The sequence below is a fragment of the Sus scrofa genome, chromosome 15 (genome assembly GCF_000003025.6).
Source record: "Sus scrofa isolate TJ Tabasco breed Duroc chromosome 15, Sscrofa11.1, whole genome shotgun sequence".
NCBI lineage: Eukaryota > Metazoa > Chordata > Mammalia > Artiodactyla > Suidae > Sus > Sus scrofa.
In genome coordinates, this window is record NC_010457.5 from 93,968,112 (window position 1) to 93,989,299 (window position 21,188).

Consider the following 21,188-nt stretch of genomic DNA (forward strand, 5'->3'; position numbering starts at 1 on the left):
AACAGGAACTCCTGTTTTTGATTTTCTCCTGTTTGAATGTGATATGCTTAGGTGTAGATGTTTCTGGTATTTATCCTATCTGGTGTTCTCCCAGCTTCCTGGATCTGTTTTTTGTTATGTATCATTAAATTTTGGATAATTCTCAATCACTATAACTCTAAATATTTCTTTTCCTCTATTTCCTTTTTCTCTTTCTGGTATTCCCATTATACATAAGGCTACACCCTTTGGTAACTACCTGACAGTTCTTAAATACTCTGTTTCATCTTTTGCATCTTTTCACTTTTGCGTTTCAGTTTTGGAAGTTTCAACTGACATTTCTTCAGTCTCACTGATTCTTTCTTAGCAGTGTCCAGTCTACTGATGAGCACATCAGACATTCTCCATGTCTTGTTATTTTTTTTTCTAGCATTTCCTTTCAATTTTTAGAGTTTCCACCTCTCTGCTTACATAACCTATCTGTTCTTGCATGTTGTCCACTTTTCCATTAGACTCCTTAGCATACTGATAATAGTTGTTTTAAATTTCCAGTCTGATAATTCCAACGTTTCTGCTATGTCTGAATCTGGTTCAGATATTTCCTCCATTTCTTCAAACCGTGTTTTTGTCTCTTCATATGCCTTGTTTGTTGAAAATCAGACATGATGTACTGGGTAGAAGAAACTGAGGTAAATAAGCTTAACATAAGGTATTATATTTATCCAGCTAGGAGTTAGGCTTGTGTTTATTGTTTATAGTAGCTTTAGGTGTCAGGGGCTAAAATACATACACTATGTATCCTTATTTTTGTCTCCCCTCTTTGTCTTTGGGTTTCTGTAGAGACTTATTCTTAAATAAGATCTGAGCCACACAGTTATTTTAGCTGTACTGTTTTATACAGATGCTCTACTGACGTGGTGATAAAGTATAGGGGAGGGGAAGTGTTCTATCTTTTTTTTGTTTGTATTTTTTAGGGCCGCACCCCTGGCATATGGGGTCAAATCAGAGCTAAACTGTCGGCCTATGCCGCAGCAACGTGGTATCCAGGCTGTGTCTACTGACCTACACCACAACTCACAGCAACGCCAGATCCCCAACCCAGTGAGCAAGGCCAGAGATCAAACCCGCATCCTCATGGATACTAGTTGGCTTGTTTCCACTGCGCCACAATGGGAAATCCCATGCTCTATAGTTCTAGGACAAGGTCTCAGTCTTTTAGTGAATCTACTTCCCTAGGCTGTGACCTTCACAAGTGCTTCTCAGATTTCTTCCCCCTTAGGTGGGACAAGAAGGTGAGAGAGGGGAAAGTTGGGTATTTCCCTTCACCCAGGTCTTTTTCTTTTTTTTTGGCCATGCGTGCAACATGTGAAAGTTCCTGAGCCAGGGACTAACCCACGCTACAGGAGTGACACATGCCACAGCAGTGACCCATGCCACAATAGTGACAACACCAGATCCCTAACTGCTAGGCCACCAGGGAACTCCACCCATGTCATTTAGACTCTGGAAAAACCCCAATCAGTTAAGCTCTAGTAAAAGACATGTCAAGGACAAGCTTTAGTAAGAAAAGAAGGTGCTCAGCAGTAACAAACCAGACTAGTATCCATGAGGATGCGGGTTTGATCCCTGGACTTGCTCAGTGAGTTAAGGATCCAGCATAGCTGTGGCTGTGCTTCAGCCCCTAGCCTGGTGGAGAAAAAAAAAAAAAAAAAAAAGCAGGAATAGAATGCGCTGAGCATATTTCAAATAGGCTACATTTTCCCTCTCCCTGCTGCAAGTATGAGTGAAATTTTTTCCCATCTATACTGTGAAAACCTGGTAGAGTTAGTTCCTGGAAATAAAACAATGAAAGTGTGGGGTTATTCATGGGACTAGGACCCCCTGAAGTTTTTAACTATCAAACTTGTCCACACTGAGCCTCCAGTAGTTTGTCAATTACAGTTTAAGGCTTCTTTCCCAAATTCTGGCTCCAGCAATGGTAGTTTCTGCTCTTGGGCATCTGCTCTGATAAGCTATGATTCAAACTACCTGTCTCTAGTTTTGGAAGAAGGGGCAGTGCTTTTCCCTGTGACCTCAATTATTTGATGGATCTAAAAAGAATTGCTAATTTTTGGTTTGTTCAGCTTTTTTATTGTTGTGAGGATGAGAGTGATGACTTCCAAGTTCTTTACAAGCTAGAATTGTGACTACTATGACATGGCAGACTTCTGACAGTAGATCATAAAAGGCCGTAAGACATTCTGCTGAATGTCAGCCACCATGTAAAAATTCCAACTCCCCTGAGACTCTCATGTCCGAGAGGCCAGGTTTAGGTGCCTGGTTGATTACCCCAGGTAAGCTTGCAGCAAGAAGTCAGAATCAACTTCCAACCATGACTGAGCCACTTTATATGCCCAATCAAGCCTTCAGATGACTGCAGTCCAGCCAACATTAGATTGAATGAGAGACACCAAGTGAGAGCTTCCCAGACAAGCCTTTTCTAAATTCCTAACCCACAAAACTGTGAGCAAAATAAAACTGCATTTTTTTTTTTTTACCACTAAGTTTTGGTGCAATTTGTTTCAAAGAAATAGTAACAAGATAACAGATTTTTAAAATATTACTAATATTTGATGATTTATCTTCAGTGTATTATACTCCTTTACCATGGAACTAACCAAAAGCAAATTGACTAAAATTCTTCCATTTTTATGGAATTTGTTCAAAGAAACTCCAAGCCTGACTAAAAACAGCCTATGACGGTTCAATCTCCAATTAATCCTTGGGTGCCCAAATGAATGTATACTAACATGAAATGAACCACTGAAAATATATAGCATCCAAAGAGCAGTTTCCCAAACGCCCATCTTAGAGTTCCCGTCGTGGCACAGCAGAAACAAATCCAACCATGAAACATGAGATTGCGGGTTCGATCCCTGGCCTCACTCAGTGGGTTAAGGATCTGGCATTGCTGTGAGCTGTGGTGTAGGCTGGCAGCTATAGCTCCAATTAGACCCCTAGCCTGGGAACCTCCATGTGCCGTGGGTGTGGCCCTAAAAGACAAAAAAGGAAAAAAAAAAGCCAAATGCCCATCTCATTTGTGGCAATGGAAGACAATGAGCAAGGCAGATATTCCCAGAATGCAGAACTGAGGGCTAAAGGAATTAGGTCAAACCTCACTTAGACCAAGTAACACAAACCAAGCATAAACCAAGCATACAGGAATAAAAGAGAAGTTTGAAAGAATGAGGGCTTTCAAAGACAAACAGTGCCTAGGATGCATGTATATCAGATAAGACTAAAATTTACTTAAAAGTTCTGAACAACAATAACAACAAAAATTGTTAAAGCTACATCTTTTAAGGGACTTGACTGATGATAAAATCTTCACTGTTACTGAGTGAGAAAAGTCCCTAAATGCCCTGGTAACTAAAATATCAAGGGTTTTCAGTCATATCACCAGAAAAAACAACCAAGAGCCAGCCTGTGGTGATAATGACAATTATATTACTACTTTTCCCTAAAAGACAGTGAATTAAGATGCCATCATTACAAGACTATAAAACATATCCAATATCAGAGACATGAAAATTATTCTTAGATTTGATGAAATACTGCAAAAGTTTTAGATAAGGAGGGAACATCCATAATTCATTATAGCCAGCTAGTTTACCTCTAATATTCTTAAAGGGAGCAGTTTGAAAAAGGCCTGTGATAGCACTCTTGCTGTTTGACCCAGTCTAACCTTGCTGCATGTTTCTGCCCCTCCTCTCTCACTAGATTGATGTTGAAAGGAATCTAGTTTTTTCACGTCTTTTCTTCTTTAGCTTTTAGTTGAGCTAAATTTGATAAGTAGATCTTTTGCTTATAGAAACTTGCTTAATGCTGCAAAATCTAGGCAATAGTCTCCTATCATCTGAGTTAATACTACCACTTTGGTTAGTACATAGTCTGATTCTCAAGTAATAATAGTTTGAACAAATTTAAAAATACTATGCCCAACTGAAAAATGGGCAAAAGACCTGAATAGACATTTCTCCAAAAAAGATATACAGATGGCCAACAAGCACATGAACAAATGCTCAACATCACTGATTATTACAGAAGTGCAATCAAAACTACTATGAACTACCACCTCACGCCAGTCAGAATAGCCATCATTAAGTCCACAAATAACAAATGCTAGAGAGGGTGTGGAGAAAAGGGAACCCTCCTGAACTCTTGGTGGGAATGTAAATTGGTAGAACCACTATGGAAAACAGCATGGAGGTACCTCAGAAAACTAAATATAGAACTACCATATGACCCAGGAATGCCACTCTTGGGCATACATCTGGACAAAACTTTCCTGGAAAAAGATACATGCACCCATATGTTCATTGCAGCACTATTCACAATAGCCAAGACATGGAAACCTAAATGTCCATTGACAGATGAATGGATTAAGAAGATGTGGTATATATATATATATATATACATGATGGAATACTACTCAGTCATAGAAAAGAACAAAATACTGCCATTTGCAGCAACATGGATGGAACCAGAGTCTCTCATCCTAAGTGAAGTAAGTCAGAAAGAGAAAGATAATGATATGACTTATATCTGGAACCTAATATATGGCACAAATAAACCTTTCCACAGAAAAGAAACTCACAAACTTAGAGAACAGACTTATGGTGGGAGGGATGGAGTGGGATGGGCTGGGAATCTGGAGTTAATAGATGCAAACATTTGCATTTGGAATGAGTAAGCAATGAGATCCTATGTATAGCACTGGGAACTATATCTAGTTATTTGTGATGGAGCATGATGGAGGATAATGTAAGAAAAAGAATGTATATATGTCTGTGTGACTGGGTCACTTTATAGTAGAAAATAAACAGAACACTGCAAACCAACTATAATGAAAAAATATCAATAATTTAAAAAACAAAATAAAAATAAAATAAAAAATTAATAAAAATACTATTAAGCTTTTATTCCACTATGAAATATCTACTGATCATTGTAGCATTGTTTTTATAAAATTATTATTATTGCATAAAAGAATATTATTATTCTCCTCTCCTAGAGAAACCCCAACTCCACCATTTTACCTCTTATTGATTCATGTATATTTTTTATAGTTGTTTGAATTAGGTAAAACTAAAGTCCGTATGTTATAATTGGTTTACATGTCAAGATTCTTTTAATCCACAAGCTTACCATTTACTTTTATTTTTTTCCTAACAGTTTATTTATTAAATAAATCAGGTTGCTTGCCTTGTGGAATGTTCCTCAATCTGATTTTGCCAATGTCATTATGCTCCTTGTAATGTCATCATGTTCCTCTATCCCTTTGTATTTTTTGAAAGTTAGTTAGTGATCTAGAGACTTTATCATATTCAGTTTTTACTTTATTTTTTTACAAATTAATGTAGAGTCTTAATAGGAAGCCCATACTGTCTGGGTATTCTTTTTTGATGCTAGCAGCCATTAAAAATGCATTAATTCATTTGAAGTTACAAAATGGTGATACTATAAATCAACCAGTCCTTCTTTAGTTATTAATTAGAATACTTATATAACCACTTGGTTATCCAAAAATATAATTCATTAGGAAAGGCAGAATAAATGCTTTATCCTGAATTTCACTTTTCAAAATAAGTTCTTCGAAGTAATAACTTTATTTCCTAGCACCCTCTGAAAATGGCCAATGACTTAGATATGTTTGTGTCATTATGAACTTATGGCTTCAAGTATAATATATATGTTTCAATCCATTGCAGTTACTATTCTTTTGATACGCAAAATGTTCCAACTCAGCAGGATCCTCTTCAAGTTGGTTCCTGAGTCCATTTGATTTAACCCAACAGTATTTGATAGCTCTCTTGCTTTCTGGTCTGATAAGCTGTCATGTACATCTGTGTATCCGACCTGAAATCAACCATTTCTACAAGGATCTTTGTTTTCTTTCAGTGCAAAATGGAATTCAGAAGCCACGACAGGGAGCTAAGATTACTCATTTATATCAGGTTAGTGACACATTTTAAAAAAATAAAATACAGCATAATATCATAATGACACTTTCAAACCAAATTCAGCACTATCTTCAGGTGTTTCTAATGAGCGATAAAGGTTACAAAAAATAAGCTAAGCTTAGTCTCTCTCCAAACGCAACAGTATTTTTAATCTTGTCTTTTAATATTAGAATCACCTGGGAAGCTTTTACAACACTGATACCCAAAAAGAAAGACCTCAAATGAATAAGCAAATTTTACACTTTCAGAAACCAGAAAAAAACGAAGAGCAAATTAAACTCAAATCTGGTTAGAAAAAAATAGAAAATAATAAAGATTAGACTGAAGATAAACAAAATAGAATATAGAAAAACAACGGAATCAAAGAAACCAAAGTTGGTTCTTTGAAAATATTAGCAAAATGTTTCACTGGCAAACATTTAGGTAGACTAAGGAAACAAGAGATAATGAAAATAACTAAGATCAGAAATGAACGTGGGGCCATTACTACCAATCTTACAGAAATACAAAAGATTATAAGAGAATAATGTGAACAATTTTAAGCAAACAAAATAGCCTATGTGAAGTGGACAAGTTCATAGAAACATATAAATTACCAAGCTGACTGAAGAAGAAATAAAATATTTCAACAGACCTATAACAAGAGACTGAATCAGCAATGACAAAGCTCCCAACAAAGAAGTCCAGAACCAAATGACTTCCCTTGTGAATTCTACGAAATATTTAAAGAATTAACACCAATGCTTCACAATCTCTGGGAAAAAAAAAAAAAAAAAAAGAAGATGAAGGAACAATTCCTAACTCATTCTATTAGGCCAGAATCACCCTGAAGCCAAAGTCAGAGAAAACAATAAACCAACAGTCCTTATGAATAGAGGTACAAAAATCCTCAACAAAACACTAGCAAACTGAATCCATCATTGCATTAAAAGAATTATACACCATAATCAAATGATATTTATCGCAGAAATTCAAGTGTTTCAAAATACAAATATCAATGGATATAATACACCACATTAACAGAATGAAGGAAAAATTGCATACAATCATCTCACCTGACACAGGATAGTCACTTGACAAAATATAACATCCTTTCATAATTAAAATATTCAGCAAAGTAGGAATAGAAGGGAATTTTCTCAACATGATAAAGGGCACATATGAAAAACCCATATTAACATCATACCTAATAGTGAAAGATTAAAAACTCTCCTCCTGAGTCAAGGGTGCCTGCTTTCACCATTGCTATTCAGCATTGTACTGGAAATTCTAGCTAGATCAATTATGCAAAAGAAAGAAATAAAAGGCATTCAAATTGGAAAAGAAGAAATACCTATTCACATGATGTGACACATTTAAAAAAAAAATCCTAAAGAATATACAACAGAAAACTGTAGGAGCTAGTAAACGAATTCAGCAAAGTTTTTAAGATCAAAGCACAAAAATCATTTTAAGTCAATACACTACTAACTGTGGGATGAGGGGAATAAGAAGTGAATACTTAATGGCAAATGATTTCCTCTGGAGTGATGAAAACATCCTGTAACTAGATAGAATGTTGGTTTGCACAACATTGTGAATGTACTAAATGTCACTTAAAAAAAAAAAAAAAAAAAAAAGGAGTTCCCTTCACAGCTCAGTGGTTAACAAACCCGACTAGGATCCATGACGATGTGAGTTCAATCCCTGGCCTCGCTCATTGGGTTAAGGATCCTGCGTTGCCATAAGCTGTGGTGTAGATTGCAGACGAGGCTCACATCCCACATTGCTGTGGCTGTGATGTAGGCCTGTGGCTACAGCTCCAATTTGACCCCTAGCCTGGAAACCTCCATGTGCTGCAGGTGTGGCTGTTAAAAAGAAAAGAAAAGAAAAACTTATGTGTATTTCACCACAATTAAAAAAAAAAAAAAAGGAAAAGGAAAACAAAACAAAACCTGATGCCCAGGTGACACTACAGACCAATTACATCAGAATTTCTGAGAGTAGGACCAGGTTTCAATAGTTTCTAAAGCACAGAAGGTGTTTCCTATGTAGCTAAAATTAACTACTTATTTATATATATAGTAAAGAGGATTTTATAAAGGGTTGGTATGAATTACTAGAATATTTGGGGGGATATAACTGGCATAAAGTATGTTTTATGCTTCTTATTTTTTCCATTATAGTTGATTTACAGTGTTCTATCGATTTCTACTGTACAGCAAAGTGACCCAGTCTTTTTCTCACATCATCCTCCATCATGTTCCATCACAAAGTGACTGAATATAGTTCCCTGTGCTATACAGCAGGATTGGCATAAAGTATTTGTTGAGGCCAGGTACTTAAAAGTATAGCATTTTGTATAAATTGATTTTTATGTGAGTAGGACTTGAGAGTCTACTTAACAACTTATTTTGCAAAGTTGTAATTCAATTGTGGAATTTTTTAGCTTCATGAAGTTATTCCCTATTGCCTGAGAATTCAATTAAAATTTTTAAATTTTAATAAATTTTGTAATCTGATTAAATTTGATGATTTTAATAATCTGAGGAAAAATGACAGCATAAGGACAAGTTATCTTTTGCAGTGTTACTTTCCAATTGAATTATATCCTTAATGTGTACAAAATAATTTTATTTGTGCTTCCAGTCTTCATGGACACCCTCCATTCCTAGCCTACAGTTGTCCAGAAGCCTTACCAATAATATAAACAGTAAACACATATTTTTACGTTAAATATAATCTATATATAATGCATTCCTGACATGGCTAACTTTTTAATTTTTTCAATATTTATAGGCAATGCAGTATATCTGTGAGTTTTTTTCAAACTGTCACAAACCTCCAAAAAATTTTTCCAATACTTTTATTGAAAAAAATCTGCATACAAATGGACCAAAAGTTCAAATCCATGTTGTTCAAAGGTCAACTGTAGAAAACATAAAACTTTCCATATAAAACACAGAATATCTTCATAAACTTGGGATAGGTAGTATTCTGAGATTCAACAACAAAAGCACAATCCATAAAAGAAAAAAAAAACTGATTGTACTTCACTGAAATTTAAAACTTTAGTTCTGTGAAAGACACCATTAACAGAATGAAAAGACAAGCCAAAAGCTGGAAGAAAATATTCACAATTCACATATCTGACAAAGGAACTGTATCCAAAACATACAAAGAAATCTCAAAGCTCAATAATAACAACAAACCAAAGAAACAGTAGATAAAATATTTGAAGACACTACACCAAAGAAGATATCCAGATAGGAAATGAACACATGAAAAGTCACCCAACACAATCAGTCATATAGTGAAATGAAAATTCAAACAATGGTATCCCACCATAAACTTATTATAGTGGCTAAAATTAAAACTACAAGACCAGGAGTTCCCGTGGTGGTGCAGTGGCTAACGGATCCGACTAGGAACCATGAGGTTGCGGGTTCGGTCCCTGCCCTTGCTCAGTGGGTTATCGATCCGGCGTTGCCATGAGCTGTGGTGTAGGTTGCAGATGCGGCTCGGATCCCGCGCTGCTGTGGCTCTGGCGTAGGCCCGTGGCTACAGCTCTGATTCAACCCCTAGCCTGGGAATCTCCATGTGCCGCGGGAGCGGCCCAAGAAATAGCAACAACAACAACAACAACAACAAAAAAAAGACAAAAGACAAAAAAAAAAAAAAACAAAACTACAAGACCAAGCATTGACAAGGATGTGATGCAACTAAAACTTTCATACTTTAATGATCAGAATGCAAAATGGTACAGAAACCAGAAAAACTGTCTCACAATTTCTTAAAAATATAAACATATTATTTGAGCCAGCAATCCCAGTTATTGGCATTTACCCTAGAAAATAAATAAAAATGTATGTTCACACAAAAACCTACAAATTAATGTTTAAATCAGTATTATTCACATGTTCCAAAACTAGGGAAGAAACTAAACATCCTTCAACAACAAAAAAAAATGAATAAACAAATTGTGGAACGCCCATATACACAGAATACTCCCCATCAAAAAAAGAGGAAACCACCGATCTACACAACAACACAAATTTCTAATAATATTATGCTAAGTGAAAGAAGCTAGACATAAAAGGTTACACACAATATAATACTGTTTATACAAGTTTCTGGAGGCAAGCTGTAGGGACTCAGAACAGATCAGTGGTTGCCCAGTGTGATGGTTAATTTTATGTGTCAATTTCATTGGGTCATGGGATGCCAGGTATTTGGCTAAACAATATTTCTAGATTTGTCTGTGAAGGTAATGCCAATCTTACCTGATTGGCACTGAAATCTGTGGACTCAAAGCAAACTGCTCTCCCCAACGTGGCTGGGCAGCATACAGGGCCCATTAGGATTAGAATAGAACAAAAGGAAAAGGGATGGAAAATTCATTCCTTCTCTACCTGACTGCTGGGCTGGAGCAGTGTTCTCCTCCTGTAGTTACACTGGATATATACCATCTTCTCCCCAGGTTCTCAGGCCTTCAGACTCAGGGTGAATTACGCCACCAGCTTTCCAGGGTGTCCAACTTGCAGACTGCATATTGTAAGACTTTTCAGCCTCCATAATTGAGTGCACCAATTCCTTTTAATAAATAAAAACCAATCAATCAATCCTATTGGTTCTGTTTTTCTGGAGAACCCTGAAAGGGATTTTGGTACCAAGAGTGGGCTGCTCATGTAACTAACAAAACCTAAAAAGGTGGGAGCAGCCTTGGAACTAGATAGAGAGGCTGGAAGAGTTTTAAAGTATGTGTCAGCAGGGAAATCTAATCACTTGTAATGGAAAAAAAAAAAAGAATGTGTATAACTGGGTCACTTTGCTGTACAGCAGAAATTGACAGAACATTGTAAATCAACTACAATAAAATTTTTTAAATAAAGTATGTGCTAGGAAAAATCAATATTGCCATGAATTTAAAGAGGATTCTGTTGAGGACTCAGAAAGACAAGAGGAACGCTGAAGAGAAACAGGGACCTGTCACGCATGCTCAGCTCTCAACAAAGGAGTGCAACTTTCCTTGCTCTCTTCTATAAAATGCCTAGGGAAGCCTCTGACAGTGCTAACAGCAGGAGCAGAGAATATCTATAGCCACCTCCTATCACCCTCAATATCCTATTCTTTCCAGTCCTTCAAACACTTTAGAAAATGTTGCTTTTTTTGTGTCTGTGGGCCAATCAACAAAGATTGATATATGATATTCAAATACCAGTATATGAAAGGAAATAATAGACTTAAGAAGCAGAGTTCATTACACTTAGCAATTCTTGAAAATGTGACTCTAAATTTTAAACCATCGACTGCCGACCCTTGCTATCTTTCAATTGCTCACTGATGCAATCTTTATAGACAACTTCGTTTGCTTTACACCACTTCCTCAGTCCTTTTCCCTCCGGATTTCTTCTTAAGAATTTATACTCTCTTATAATACTTCCTCTCCTTATGGATTTTCCCAAAACATCAGACTAAAAATCTAAGTTACATAGTTCCCTATTTTGGCTGCTGTTAGTTATTCCTCTTGGTTTTCCCAGTAACACGTCTCTATTCCACAGAACATTCTCTCAAAATAAAAAATGCAGATATTCTTCAACCCCACAGCTTTTCTAGGAATCCCTCATACAGCAATAGTGTCATAAATCTGTGCCCTGTATCACTATTTGCCACTTTTTGAAAAAATGGAAATGACTATCCACCTTTGAGAGAATGACTTAATTGTGGCATATTTACTCGATGAATGCTATGCAGTCATTAAGAAAAAGAGATAAAAATCTGTATACAATGCAGTGAAAGCATTATAGAGGGGGAAAAGGGATACATGGTGCCTTACATTCAAGAATAATGTTAAGGTGTATATACGCTTAGAAAAACATCAGGAAACATACACGCCAAACCTTTAATGGTTAAGAGATATTCATGGGGTGTAGGATGGACCAAGACCATTCTACTTCTGCACTGAATTATTTTATATCAAATTTGTATTAACGTTGCATTTTAAAAATACTGTTTTTTAACGTGCACTACCTTAACAAACACATATTCATTAGGTTAAGCCTAAACCGCCTCGGAAACTGGCCTTTCATATTACTGTTTTATTTTCTTCAGCACACAAATTGTGATTGTCACATTAAACATTTTTATTGTCTCTCTCTCCCATTGAAGGTAATAAGGCAGGGATCACATTTGTCTTGCACTGTGTCTCACATGTAGAAGGTTCTCAATAATTATTTGCCTCCAGAAAGACTAAGGAGATCCACGTACAAGGCAGATCTCCTGTTCCTGTTAAGGTGACGCTGACAGTGGCTCTTCACCTTTAGGAGTGGTAGGGAGCCAGTACAGAGGGCATTGGTAAATGTTTAAATTAATGAATGAAAATGAGCACCCCTTAATATACAGGAACAACAAAAATGATACACATACGTTTATAAAAAAGAAACGGATGTGGAGACATTAACTTTCTCAGCATTCAGGGCTTCGGAAGCTAAAACCACGGAATTTGGCCAGGATAGAGTGGAATGTCAGATCGGCCGACCGGGGAGAAAAATAAGAACCAGAATCCCGGAGGAGCTAGATGTCCAAAGGAAAAGGCAAGGCTCTGCAGCTGCGAAGATTCTGTAGGAACGTGAGCTACGCTTAGAGGAATAGGGCAAAGAGACTGCTAATGAGAGAAACAAACAACTGTAGAGAATTCTACCTCCCCACCCAAGAACTCAACCGTGAGACCAAGAAAGCTTTTGGCTCACAAGGCAGGCGTCATCACGAAGCGCCCGATTCAGAAAAAGGGGAAGCTCGGCGAGGATGGGAAAGGACCGGTGGTCACGTGACACAGTTTGGTTCACCTTTCCCTTTCAGCGGAAGAAGCTATAGTCAGACTGATAAATCCAGAGAGAAAGTTATCTGTACTAAATAAAATTTTAGGAGAATCTAACATAAATGCATTGCGTCTTTGACTACATTTCACTTTTACCTTTCTTCACAGGCGTCCTAATGAGCGGTTGCCCAAACGAAAGATGGCCCTGCAGGCGCAGGGTCTTACCATAAAGAGTTACCATAGAGACTGAGGCCTAGAAGAGCCCCGAGTGGGAGTCTGTAGGCGGGACAAACGCCCTGTCAACCGGCTTCCGTCCAGGAAGCTCGGGGCGGGGCCTGCGCTTGCGCGAAGATGGTGGCAGAAGAGAGTCTCCGCGTGGTTCGCTGTGGCGGCAGCGAATTGAACTTCAGGAGAGCGGTGTTCTCTGCGGATTCTAAGTATGGGTGCGCCGCGCTTTGCCGCCAGGCTGAGGGGCGTTGAGTCCACCACCTGGGAGCGGGGGGGAGAGGAAGAACTATCCGGCGCGTCCGGGCTGGCGGTTCTGGTCTCGGGAAGGGGCGCGCCCGGAGCACTCCAGGCCCCAGGAGGAGCCGGTAGCTGTTAAGAGGAATGAGATACCTGTTAGTCCAGTGGCACTGCAGACTGGGGCGCGCGCGCTTCTCCCTCTCCAGATCTGCAGGTAAATTGAGGGGCCCCCGGGAGCGGACCCACGTGTCTAGAATCGGCTGGTCGTTGGGGCGGCTGGAAAATGATCCAGGTACAAAATATGTATGCCGCTGTTCTTGCAGTACCATGAGTATCCCTTTTTGGGACCGAATCATGATTTGGAATTCCTGAACGATTAATTATTGGGAGTTCTCCACATATCCTACCCCCTAAAAAACCATTCTGGTCACCTTTTTGGAGCTTTGCGTGGAAAATATTAGATTCTGTGTGGGATAAAAGCATGTTTAAGCCCTGGTCCCCTTCATCAGGAGTTCAGTGTAGCTGGATGCTAAACTAGCGGGTTCGAAACCCGGTTCATCTATTCTGTGCCTCTGCAGGTTCTTAATCTCTGCCTCAGTTGCCTCTATAAAACGGGAGTATTTGGTAATCCATCTCATAAGGTTGTTGAGAGGATTAAGTGCCTAAATACTTAGCGCATCGAACAGTGCCTGGCACTTAATGGTTCAATGTAAGTCAGCTGTCATTATTATTACTGCTGTATTGTCAGCGTCATCTATAAGTGACAAAATGAGATTTTCAGTCAGTGATGGATAATTAAAACCCTTTCTATTTTAGAAAAGTAGAGATAGTGGTCTGTGAAGGTTTGTATGGCCACAATATCTTGTTTATGGGTCTTTAGCAGATAGCTACTGAATGCATGCATGAGTGACTGAAGGAGCTTTCATAAATTAGCTTAGTGGCCAAAAAAAAGGAATCCCTGGTCTTTACAATAAAGAGGGCTTCGTTGATACTTGTGAATCAAAGAAAGAAACTGAAGCTTCAAGAGATTGCTAGAGTTCTACCACTTTGAACTTATATCCAGTTTCTTCCTCCAGTGTACTGTTTTCTACACCTTATTCATTATATTGGGATCTATTGTATCTCATTTGCTAAGGTCTACAGTTTGTTTTTAAGTATTTATCAGCTACATAATTTAAAAAAAAGCTGAGGTGACAAAAGTAAAATAAGTCCACTATTGATCCTACCTTACAGAGCTTTCAGTCTAGTGAGGAAAAGAAAATACTCAGATGTTTCATACATTGTGGCACTTTGAGAGCCCATGAGAAACAGCACTTCAAACTAGAAGGATGGAGCAGGTTGATGAGAAAGTAATATCTAGGCTAGATGTAGGCAGGTGTGTGGTATTTGACTAGGGGATATGCATGGAAGGCATTCCAGATACACGGACAGTATAAACAAAGAGCTAAGATACTGTTAGTAGGCATGGTATATGAAGAAGGTTAGTGGGAAAAAAGATTGGAAAAGGAACATAGAGTCAGTTCTTTGTTGTTGTTTGGTCCGAAGAGAGCATTTTTTAATAAGGTGTTGGGGGAGGAGGGTAATATGACTGTGTTTCCTCAAGAATATTAATCTGAAAACTGTGTAAAACTATATAATACGCAGTGAAAGATGAGAGGCGGGTAGGCTAATATATTTAAAGGTACAGTGATGGCATAGAAGGCATTACACAGTGAAGTTTCCCTCACGCTGCAGGATCTTTAAAAATTAACAGGAGTTTGCCCCTTCCATGGTATTGGAGGAGGGCATCATGCGAAGTGAGCAACTTGAAATTGGGGTTGGGGGAGGGTTGTCATGTGTGTAAGGTCTGTATACTTATAGCATACAGTAAAGGGAAGTGATGAGAGAAAAGTCTAGATGATTATAGACCAAGGCTTATAAGGCTAATGCAGGCATCTGAGCAAGAAATGGCTTTGCCCAGAACTAAGATAATATTGAAGATGAAGAAAAAAGACAGAGTTTTGGAGTAATTTAACAATCAGGATTAACAAGAAGTTGTTGGATTCATACTGGGCCTGTAGACTTTAAAGTACCTGTAAAATCACCAGGTAAACATAGCAGGTGTTAGGTAGCAGTCTGATAGGGAAGGCCTGTATGTGGAAAGTGCTGTTACAGAGCTAAGTCCCTCACATGTGACTGGCACTGATCTGGAATGAGAAGATGAGGGAAGGCTTCCAGTGGAAAGAACCCTGAGCTGAATCTTCAAGTAGTAGCCAGAAAGAAAGGGTTCCTAAATAAAGGCAGAATGTGCAAAGGCATGGTGAGTATTGAGGGGTGGGAGTGGGGGGTTGCATTCAGGCAAAGTCATTATTCTCTGCCAAGGAGTAAGGAAGTTACTTTCCTCTGAGGTAGCCTTAATTAGGGGGAGTTTTCTTGGCAAACACTACCCTCACCCACCACCATCTCCATAAAGCACTGCCTAAAAGATCTGTTAATGCTAATGGGTGGGAGTGAGGGTGTTGTTGTGGACCACTTAACACATTGTTCAAGTGAAAAAGTAGTTCCAGTCAGACTGGAGTCTGTCTTAGGAAGTTGGATCATATCCTGAATGCAGTGAGAAAACATTGAAGGGTTTTAATTTAATTTAATCTTTGTTTAAGGAAGTAATATGGTCAAGTTTGTCAAATTAGTCTCATGAGTATGAAAGGTAAATTGAAGGACCACACCTGGAGACTGTAAGAAGCCCTTAAGAGTAGTCCAGGTGGAGATGGTAAGAACTTGAGGGAATGAAGAGGAGGATCCAGCCAAAGGGGAGTCCACATACCGTGGCTGCTTTGTTGCTTGTACTTTGTTGATCTTATTAAACAGTTGAACACAACCATGCCTCCTGGTTACACACTTATAAGATGAACATATGAAAAATTAAGAGTCTTAGAAATTATAAAATAGGGTAGTAGCAACCCTGGTCAGCATTAGAGGACTTAACCTCTGGTTATTTTGTAATAGAGTTGTTTTTGTTTTTGTTTTTTTGGTCTTTTTGCTATTTCTTGGGCTGCTCCCTCAGCATATGGAGATTCCCAGGCTAGGGGTCCAATCGGAGCTGCAGCCACCGGCCTGCGCCAGAGACACAGCAACATGGGATCCGAGCCGCAACTGCAACCTACACCACAGCTCAGGGCAACGCCAGATCCTTAACCCACTGAGCAAGGGCAGGGACCGAACCCACAACCTAATGGTTCCTAGTCGGATTCGTTAACCACTGCACCACAACAGGAACTCCAATAGAGTGTTTTTTTAATTTTTCTTTTTTCTTTTTTTTTCTTTTTGGCCACAGTATGCAGCAGCATGATGTGGCATCTCAGTTCCCAGATCAAGGATCAAACCTGGGCCACAGTGGTAAAAGTGCTAAGTCCTAACCACTAGACCACCAGGGAACTTCCTTGTAATAATGTTTTTACTGGTTCATTTTATCTAAGTAGTTTATAAAACCTTTGAAGCTTGGGCAGGTTCTTTTTAACAAACTGGTTTGGACATTGGTAATCAAAGATAAATAGGGCCTCTGCCGTATAGGAGTTTATGGCCAGATAAGGGAGATAGATATTTATATAAATGAGGAATTTCAACGCAGTTTGAAAATGCCTGATCAAATCATGCTGGAGTACTTGGGGAACACAGAGAAGAGGTCCAGTCTAAGGATTCTGTAGTTAGTACCTTCTACGGTGTATGGGAAAGCACTGTGGTGGATGTGTACATTGTCAGGTGTATTAAGCAGAGAGCAAACATTTTTTGAGAGATTCTAGATTTGCAGTTTTGAGTTTCGTCTTATGGTTATATTATGAAAAAAGCCAAATTTATCACCCCACCCCAGCTTAAACACAGTTAATAATTTGGTAGCCTCTGCTATATGGAAGAAAGCCACTAATCCAGAAAAGCAAAAGCAAAACCAGCATTTCAACAATAAGAAAAAGAATTGTCCTAAAGTTTTTGTACTTTGCTATGTAGGAGACCTCACTGAGACAGGATCTTTGACTTAGCATTTGTAAGCTGATACTCCGAGTGAATGATGGAGAGTTGGAGAACAGGGGAGGACACTGCTGTTAGCAAAACCACTGCGTAATAATAGCTGAGAGAATGCCTAGCACATTCTGCATCTGTTAGTGAACAAACAACTTGGTTAAGTTGGCTGTTTATGCAGGATGATTTCCTCTGCCCCTGGAATAGGTCAGAGATGTGACTTTGGCATCATTGATTTACTTTTTAGAGTTGATTAAACAAACATCTTAAATATCCCTATAAATTTAAGCAGCACAATTTGAATGTATAGTTCTTAAACTATTATTTTTAATGAAATTTATGTTGCATGTTAGAGGTTTTTTTATGTACAGTAAAAAGATTATATAGTATGTGAAATTTATTTTTCTTATTTACAGGTATATCTTCTGTGTCTCTGGAGACTTTATCAAAGTTTTTAGCACAGCTACAGAAGAATGTGTACACATTTTGCAAGGGCATAGAAATCTGGTAACTGGAATCCAGCTCAACCCCAGCAACCATCTACAGGTGTTAAACAGTTTACAATTGAGTATTTTAATTTTGGTTTTATTGTTGCCAGAAAAATTTGAATTGAATTTGGCTGGGAAGCTTTCTAGGTTATGATCAGGGAAATCCTATTTTGATTTCTGATTCAAGATACTTTCACTTATTTTTAATTATTAAAATAGGGTCACTGCCTAGAACTATATTGTTCACAATATATTCTGTGAACCATTTGTTCACAAGATGCTAATAGATATTACTTGAAAAAGGGGGTTCTTTTTTGTATGAGTTTCTGAAATTCGGGATTTGGCACAGTTAAATGAAATCTTTTTTTCATTGAAGTATAGTTGTTTTACAGTATGTTAATTTCTGCTGTACAGCAAAGTGATTCAGTTATATATATACATTTTTTCTTTTTTATGCACTTTTTTGAAATTATTCTTTTCCATTATGGTTTATCATAGGATGTTGAATATAATTCTCTGTGCTTACTGTAGGACTTTGTTGTATAAGGGCTTATCATAGCCCTCCATGTATGATAGCTTACATTTGCCAACCCCAGCCTCCCATTCCCTCCCTTCTCCAGCCCCTTCCCCCTTGGCAACCACAAGTCTGTTCTCTTTGTCGGTGAGTCTCTGTTTCATAGACAGGTTCTGTCATATTTTAGATTCCACATATAGGTGATATGATGTGATATTTGTCTTTCTCTTTCTGACTTATTTCACTTGGTATGATAAGCTCTAGTTGCATCCATATTGCTGCAAATGTCATTATTTCGTTTTTTTTATTCTGTTGTATATATAATATGTACCACATATTTATCCATTCATCTGTCAGTGGACATTTGGGTTGTTTCCATGACTTGTCTATTGTGAATAGTGCTGCTGTGAACATAGGGGTGCATGTATCTTTTTGAATTACAGTTCTCTGGATATATGCCTAGGAGTGGGATTGCTGGGTCATATGGTAAATCTATGCTTAGTGTTTTGAGGAGCTTCTATACTGTTTTCCATAGTGGCTACACCAACTCGAATTCTTACCAACAGTGTTAGGAGGGTTCTCTTTTTTCCACACCCTCTCCAGCATTTGTTATTTTTAGACCTTTTTAATGATGGCCACTCTAACTTATGTGAGGTGGTACCTCATTATAGTTTTGATTTGTATTTCTCTAATAATTAGCAATATTGAGCACTTCTTCATGTGCCTTTTGGCCATTTGTATTTCTTAGAAGAAATGACTGTTTAGGTTTTCTGCCCACTTTTCAGTTGGATTGTTTGTTTATTTTTGTTGTTGTTGAGTTATATGGGCTGTTTGTATATTTTGGAAATTAAGCCCTTTTCAGTCCCAACACTTGCAAATGTTTTCTCCCATTCTGTTGTCTTTTTGTTTCATTTATGGTTTCCTATACAAAAGCTTATAAATTTCATTGGGTCCCATCTGCTTGTTTTTATTTCTGTTGCCTTGGGAGATTGACCTTGGGAAACCATTCAAGTCAAAGAATGTTTTGCCTATGATCTTTTCTAGGAGTTTTATGGTGTCTAAGTCTTTAGGACATTTTGAGGTTTTTTTGGTTTAATGTGTGTGCATTTTGTTTTTTGTTTATTTGTTTGTTTCTTTTTAGGGCGGCACCTACAGCATATGGAAATTCCCAAGCTAGGAATTAAATCGGAGCTGCAGCTACCAGCCTACACAGCCACACCAGATACAAGCCATATCTGTGACCTATATTGCAGATCATGGCAATGCCAGATCCTTAACCACCAAAGCAAGGCCAGGGATAGAACCTGCATCCTCATAGATACTAGTTGGGTTCATTTCCGCTGAGCCACAGCAGGAACTCCTTGAGTTTATTTTTGTGTATAGTGAGAAGGTATGTTCTTACTTTATTGATTTCCCTGTGGCTGTCCAGCTTTCCCAACACCACTTGTTGAAGAAGTATAAATTCTTGCCTCCTTTGTCAGAGATTAATTGATCATAGGTGTGTGGGTTTATGTCTGCCTCTCTCTTTTGTTCCATTGATCTGTATGTCTGTTTTGGGGCTAGTACCATGCTATTTTGATTCCTTTCGCTTTGTAGTATAGTCAGAAGTTTGGGAGAGTTGGCTTTGTTCTTTTCCTTCAGGATTGCATTGGCAATTCTGAGTTTTTTATTATCTGATATAAATTTTAGAATTATTTATTCTAGCTCTGTGAAAAAAAGTCATGGGTAATTTGATAGGAATCACATTAAATCTATAGATTGCTTTGGGTGGTAGGGCCATTTTAACAATATTATTTCTTCTAATTCAAGAGCATGGAATATCTTTCCACTTATTTAAATCATTTTCAGTTTCTAATCCCTTTCCGATATTTCATTATTAGTTTAAAGAAATGCAGCAGATTTCTGTATATTAACCCTGTGTCCTGCCGCTCTGCTGAAATCATTTATCAATTCATATCATTTTTGTGTGGAGTCTTTAGGGTTTGCTATATATAATATCATGTAATCTACATGTAATGACAGTTTTATCTCTTCTCCTCCAATTTCGATACCTTTTATTGCTTTTTTTTTTTTTTTTTTTTTTTTTTTTTGCTGTGGCCAGTACTTCCAATATAATGTCAAATAGAAGAGATGATAGTGGGCATCCCTGTCTTGTTCTAGATTTTAGCAGGAAGGCTTTTTACCTTTTCACCATTGAGTATTACATTGGCTATAGGTTTGCCATAGATAGCTTTTATTATATTCAGGTACGTTCCCTCTATACATACTTTGCTAAGAGTTTTCGTCTTGAATGGATTTTGAATTTGTTTCACTTCTAGTGATCAGTCTAGTCATCTATTTCTTCTTGAGTCAGTTTTGGTGGGCTGTATGTTTCTAGAAACTCGCCTATTTCTCTAGGTTGTTTGTTGGCATACAATTGTTCACAGTATTCACTTAGGGTTTTCTGTGTTTCTGTGGTGTTGGTTGTTGTTTCTCCTTTTTCATTTCTTACTTTGTTTATTTGGGTTCTCTCACTTTTCTTGGTGAGCCTGGCCAGAAGTTTGTTAACCTTGTTTACCCTTTCAGAAAAGCAGCTCTTGGTTTTATTATTTCTTTCTATTGTTTTTTAAATTTTTATTTCATTCATTTCCTTTTATTACTACTTCCTTCCTTCTGCTCACTTTAAGTTTTATTCTTTTTGTCTAATTCTTTTTTTTTTCTTTTTTTTTTTTGTTTGTTTTTTAGGCCCGCATCCAGGGTATATGGAGGTTCCCACACTAGGTGTGCAGCCTTTGCCACAGCTATAGCAGCACCAGTTCCAAGCTGTGTCTGCAACCTTCACCACAGCTAACAGCAGCGCCAGTTCCTTAACCCGCTGAAGTGAGGCCAGGATAGTACCCGCAACCTCATGGTTCCTATTTGGATTCATTTCTGCTGCGCCATGACGGGAATTCCCTTTTTTTCTAATTCTT

The 21,188-nt window shown here is 37.9% G+C and overlaps 2 protein-coding genes across 4 annotated transcripts in view; one reads left to right on the forward strand and one right to left on the reverse strand.

Annotated features, from left to right (window-relative positions):
• The window catches only part of COL5A2 (collagen type V alpha 2 chain), a 369,276-nt gene extending 356,256 nt beyond the window's left edge, over positions 1–13,020 (reverse strand). The window contains exons 1-2 of one of the 2 annotated variants that reach the window (XM_021074694.1): positions 12,934–13,020; positions 10,373–10,553 (exon numbers count right to left, since the gene is read on the reverse strand). The gene's annotated coding sequence lies outside the window, so the exon portion shown is untranslated. The remainder of the gene's footprint in view (positions 1–10,372; positions 10,554–12,933) is intronic. The other variant, XM_021074695.1, reaches the window with a different exon arrangement.
• WDR75 (WD repeat domain 75) overlaps positions 12,943–21,188 on the forward strand; it is a 45,426-nt gene continuing 37,180 nt past the window's right edge. Inside the window, exons 1-2 of one of the 2 annotated variants that reach the window (XM_003133536.4) lie at positions 12,943–13,214; positions 17,652–17,781. In XM_003133536.4, the coding sequence (XP_003133584.1) occupies positions 13,129–13,214; positions 17,652–17,781 (216 nt within the window). In that variant the 5' untranslated portion in view covers positions 12,943–13,128. Of the gene's footprint in view, positions 13,221–17,651; positions 17,782–21,188 lie in introns of both variants that reach the window. The other variant, XM_021076080.1, reaches the window with a different exon arrangement.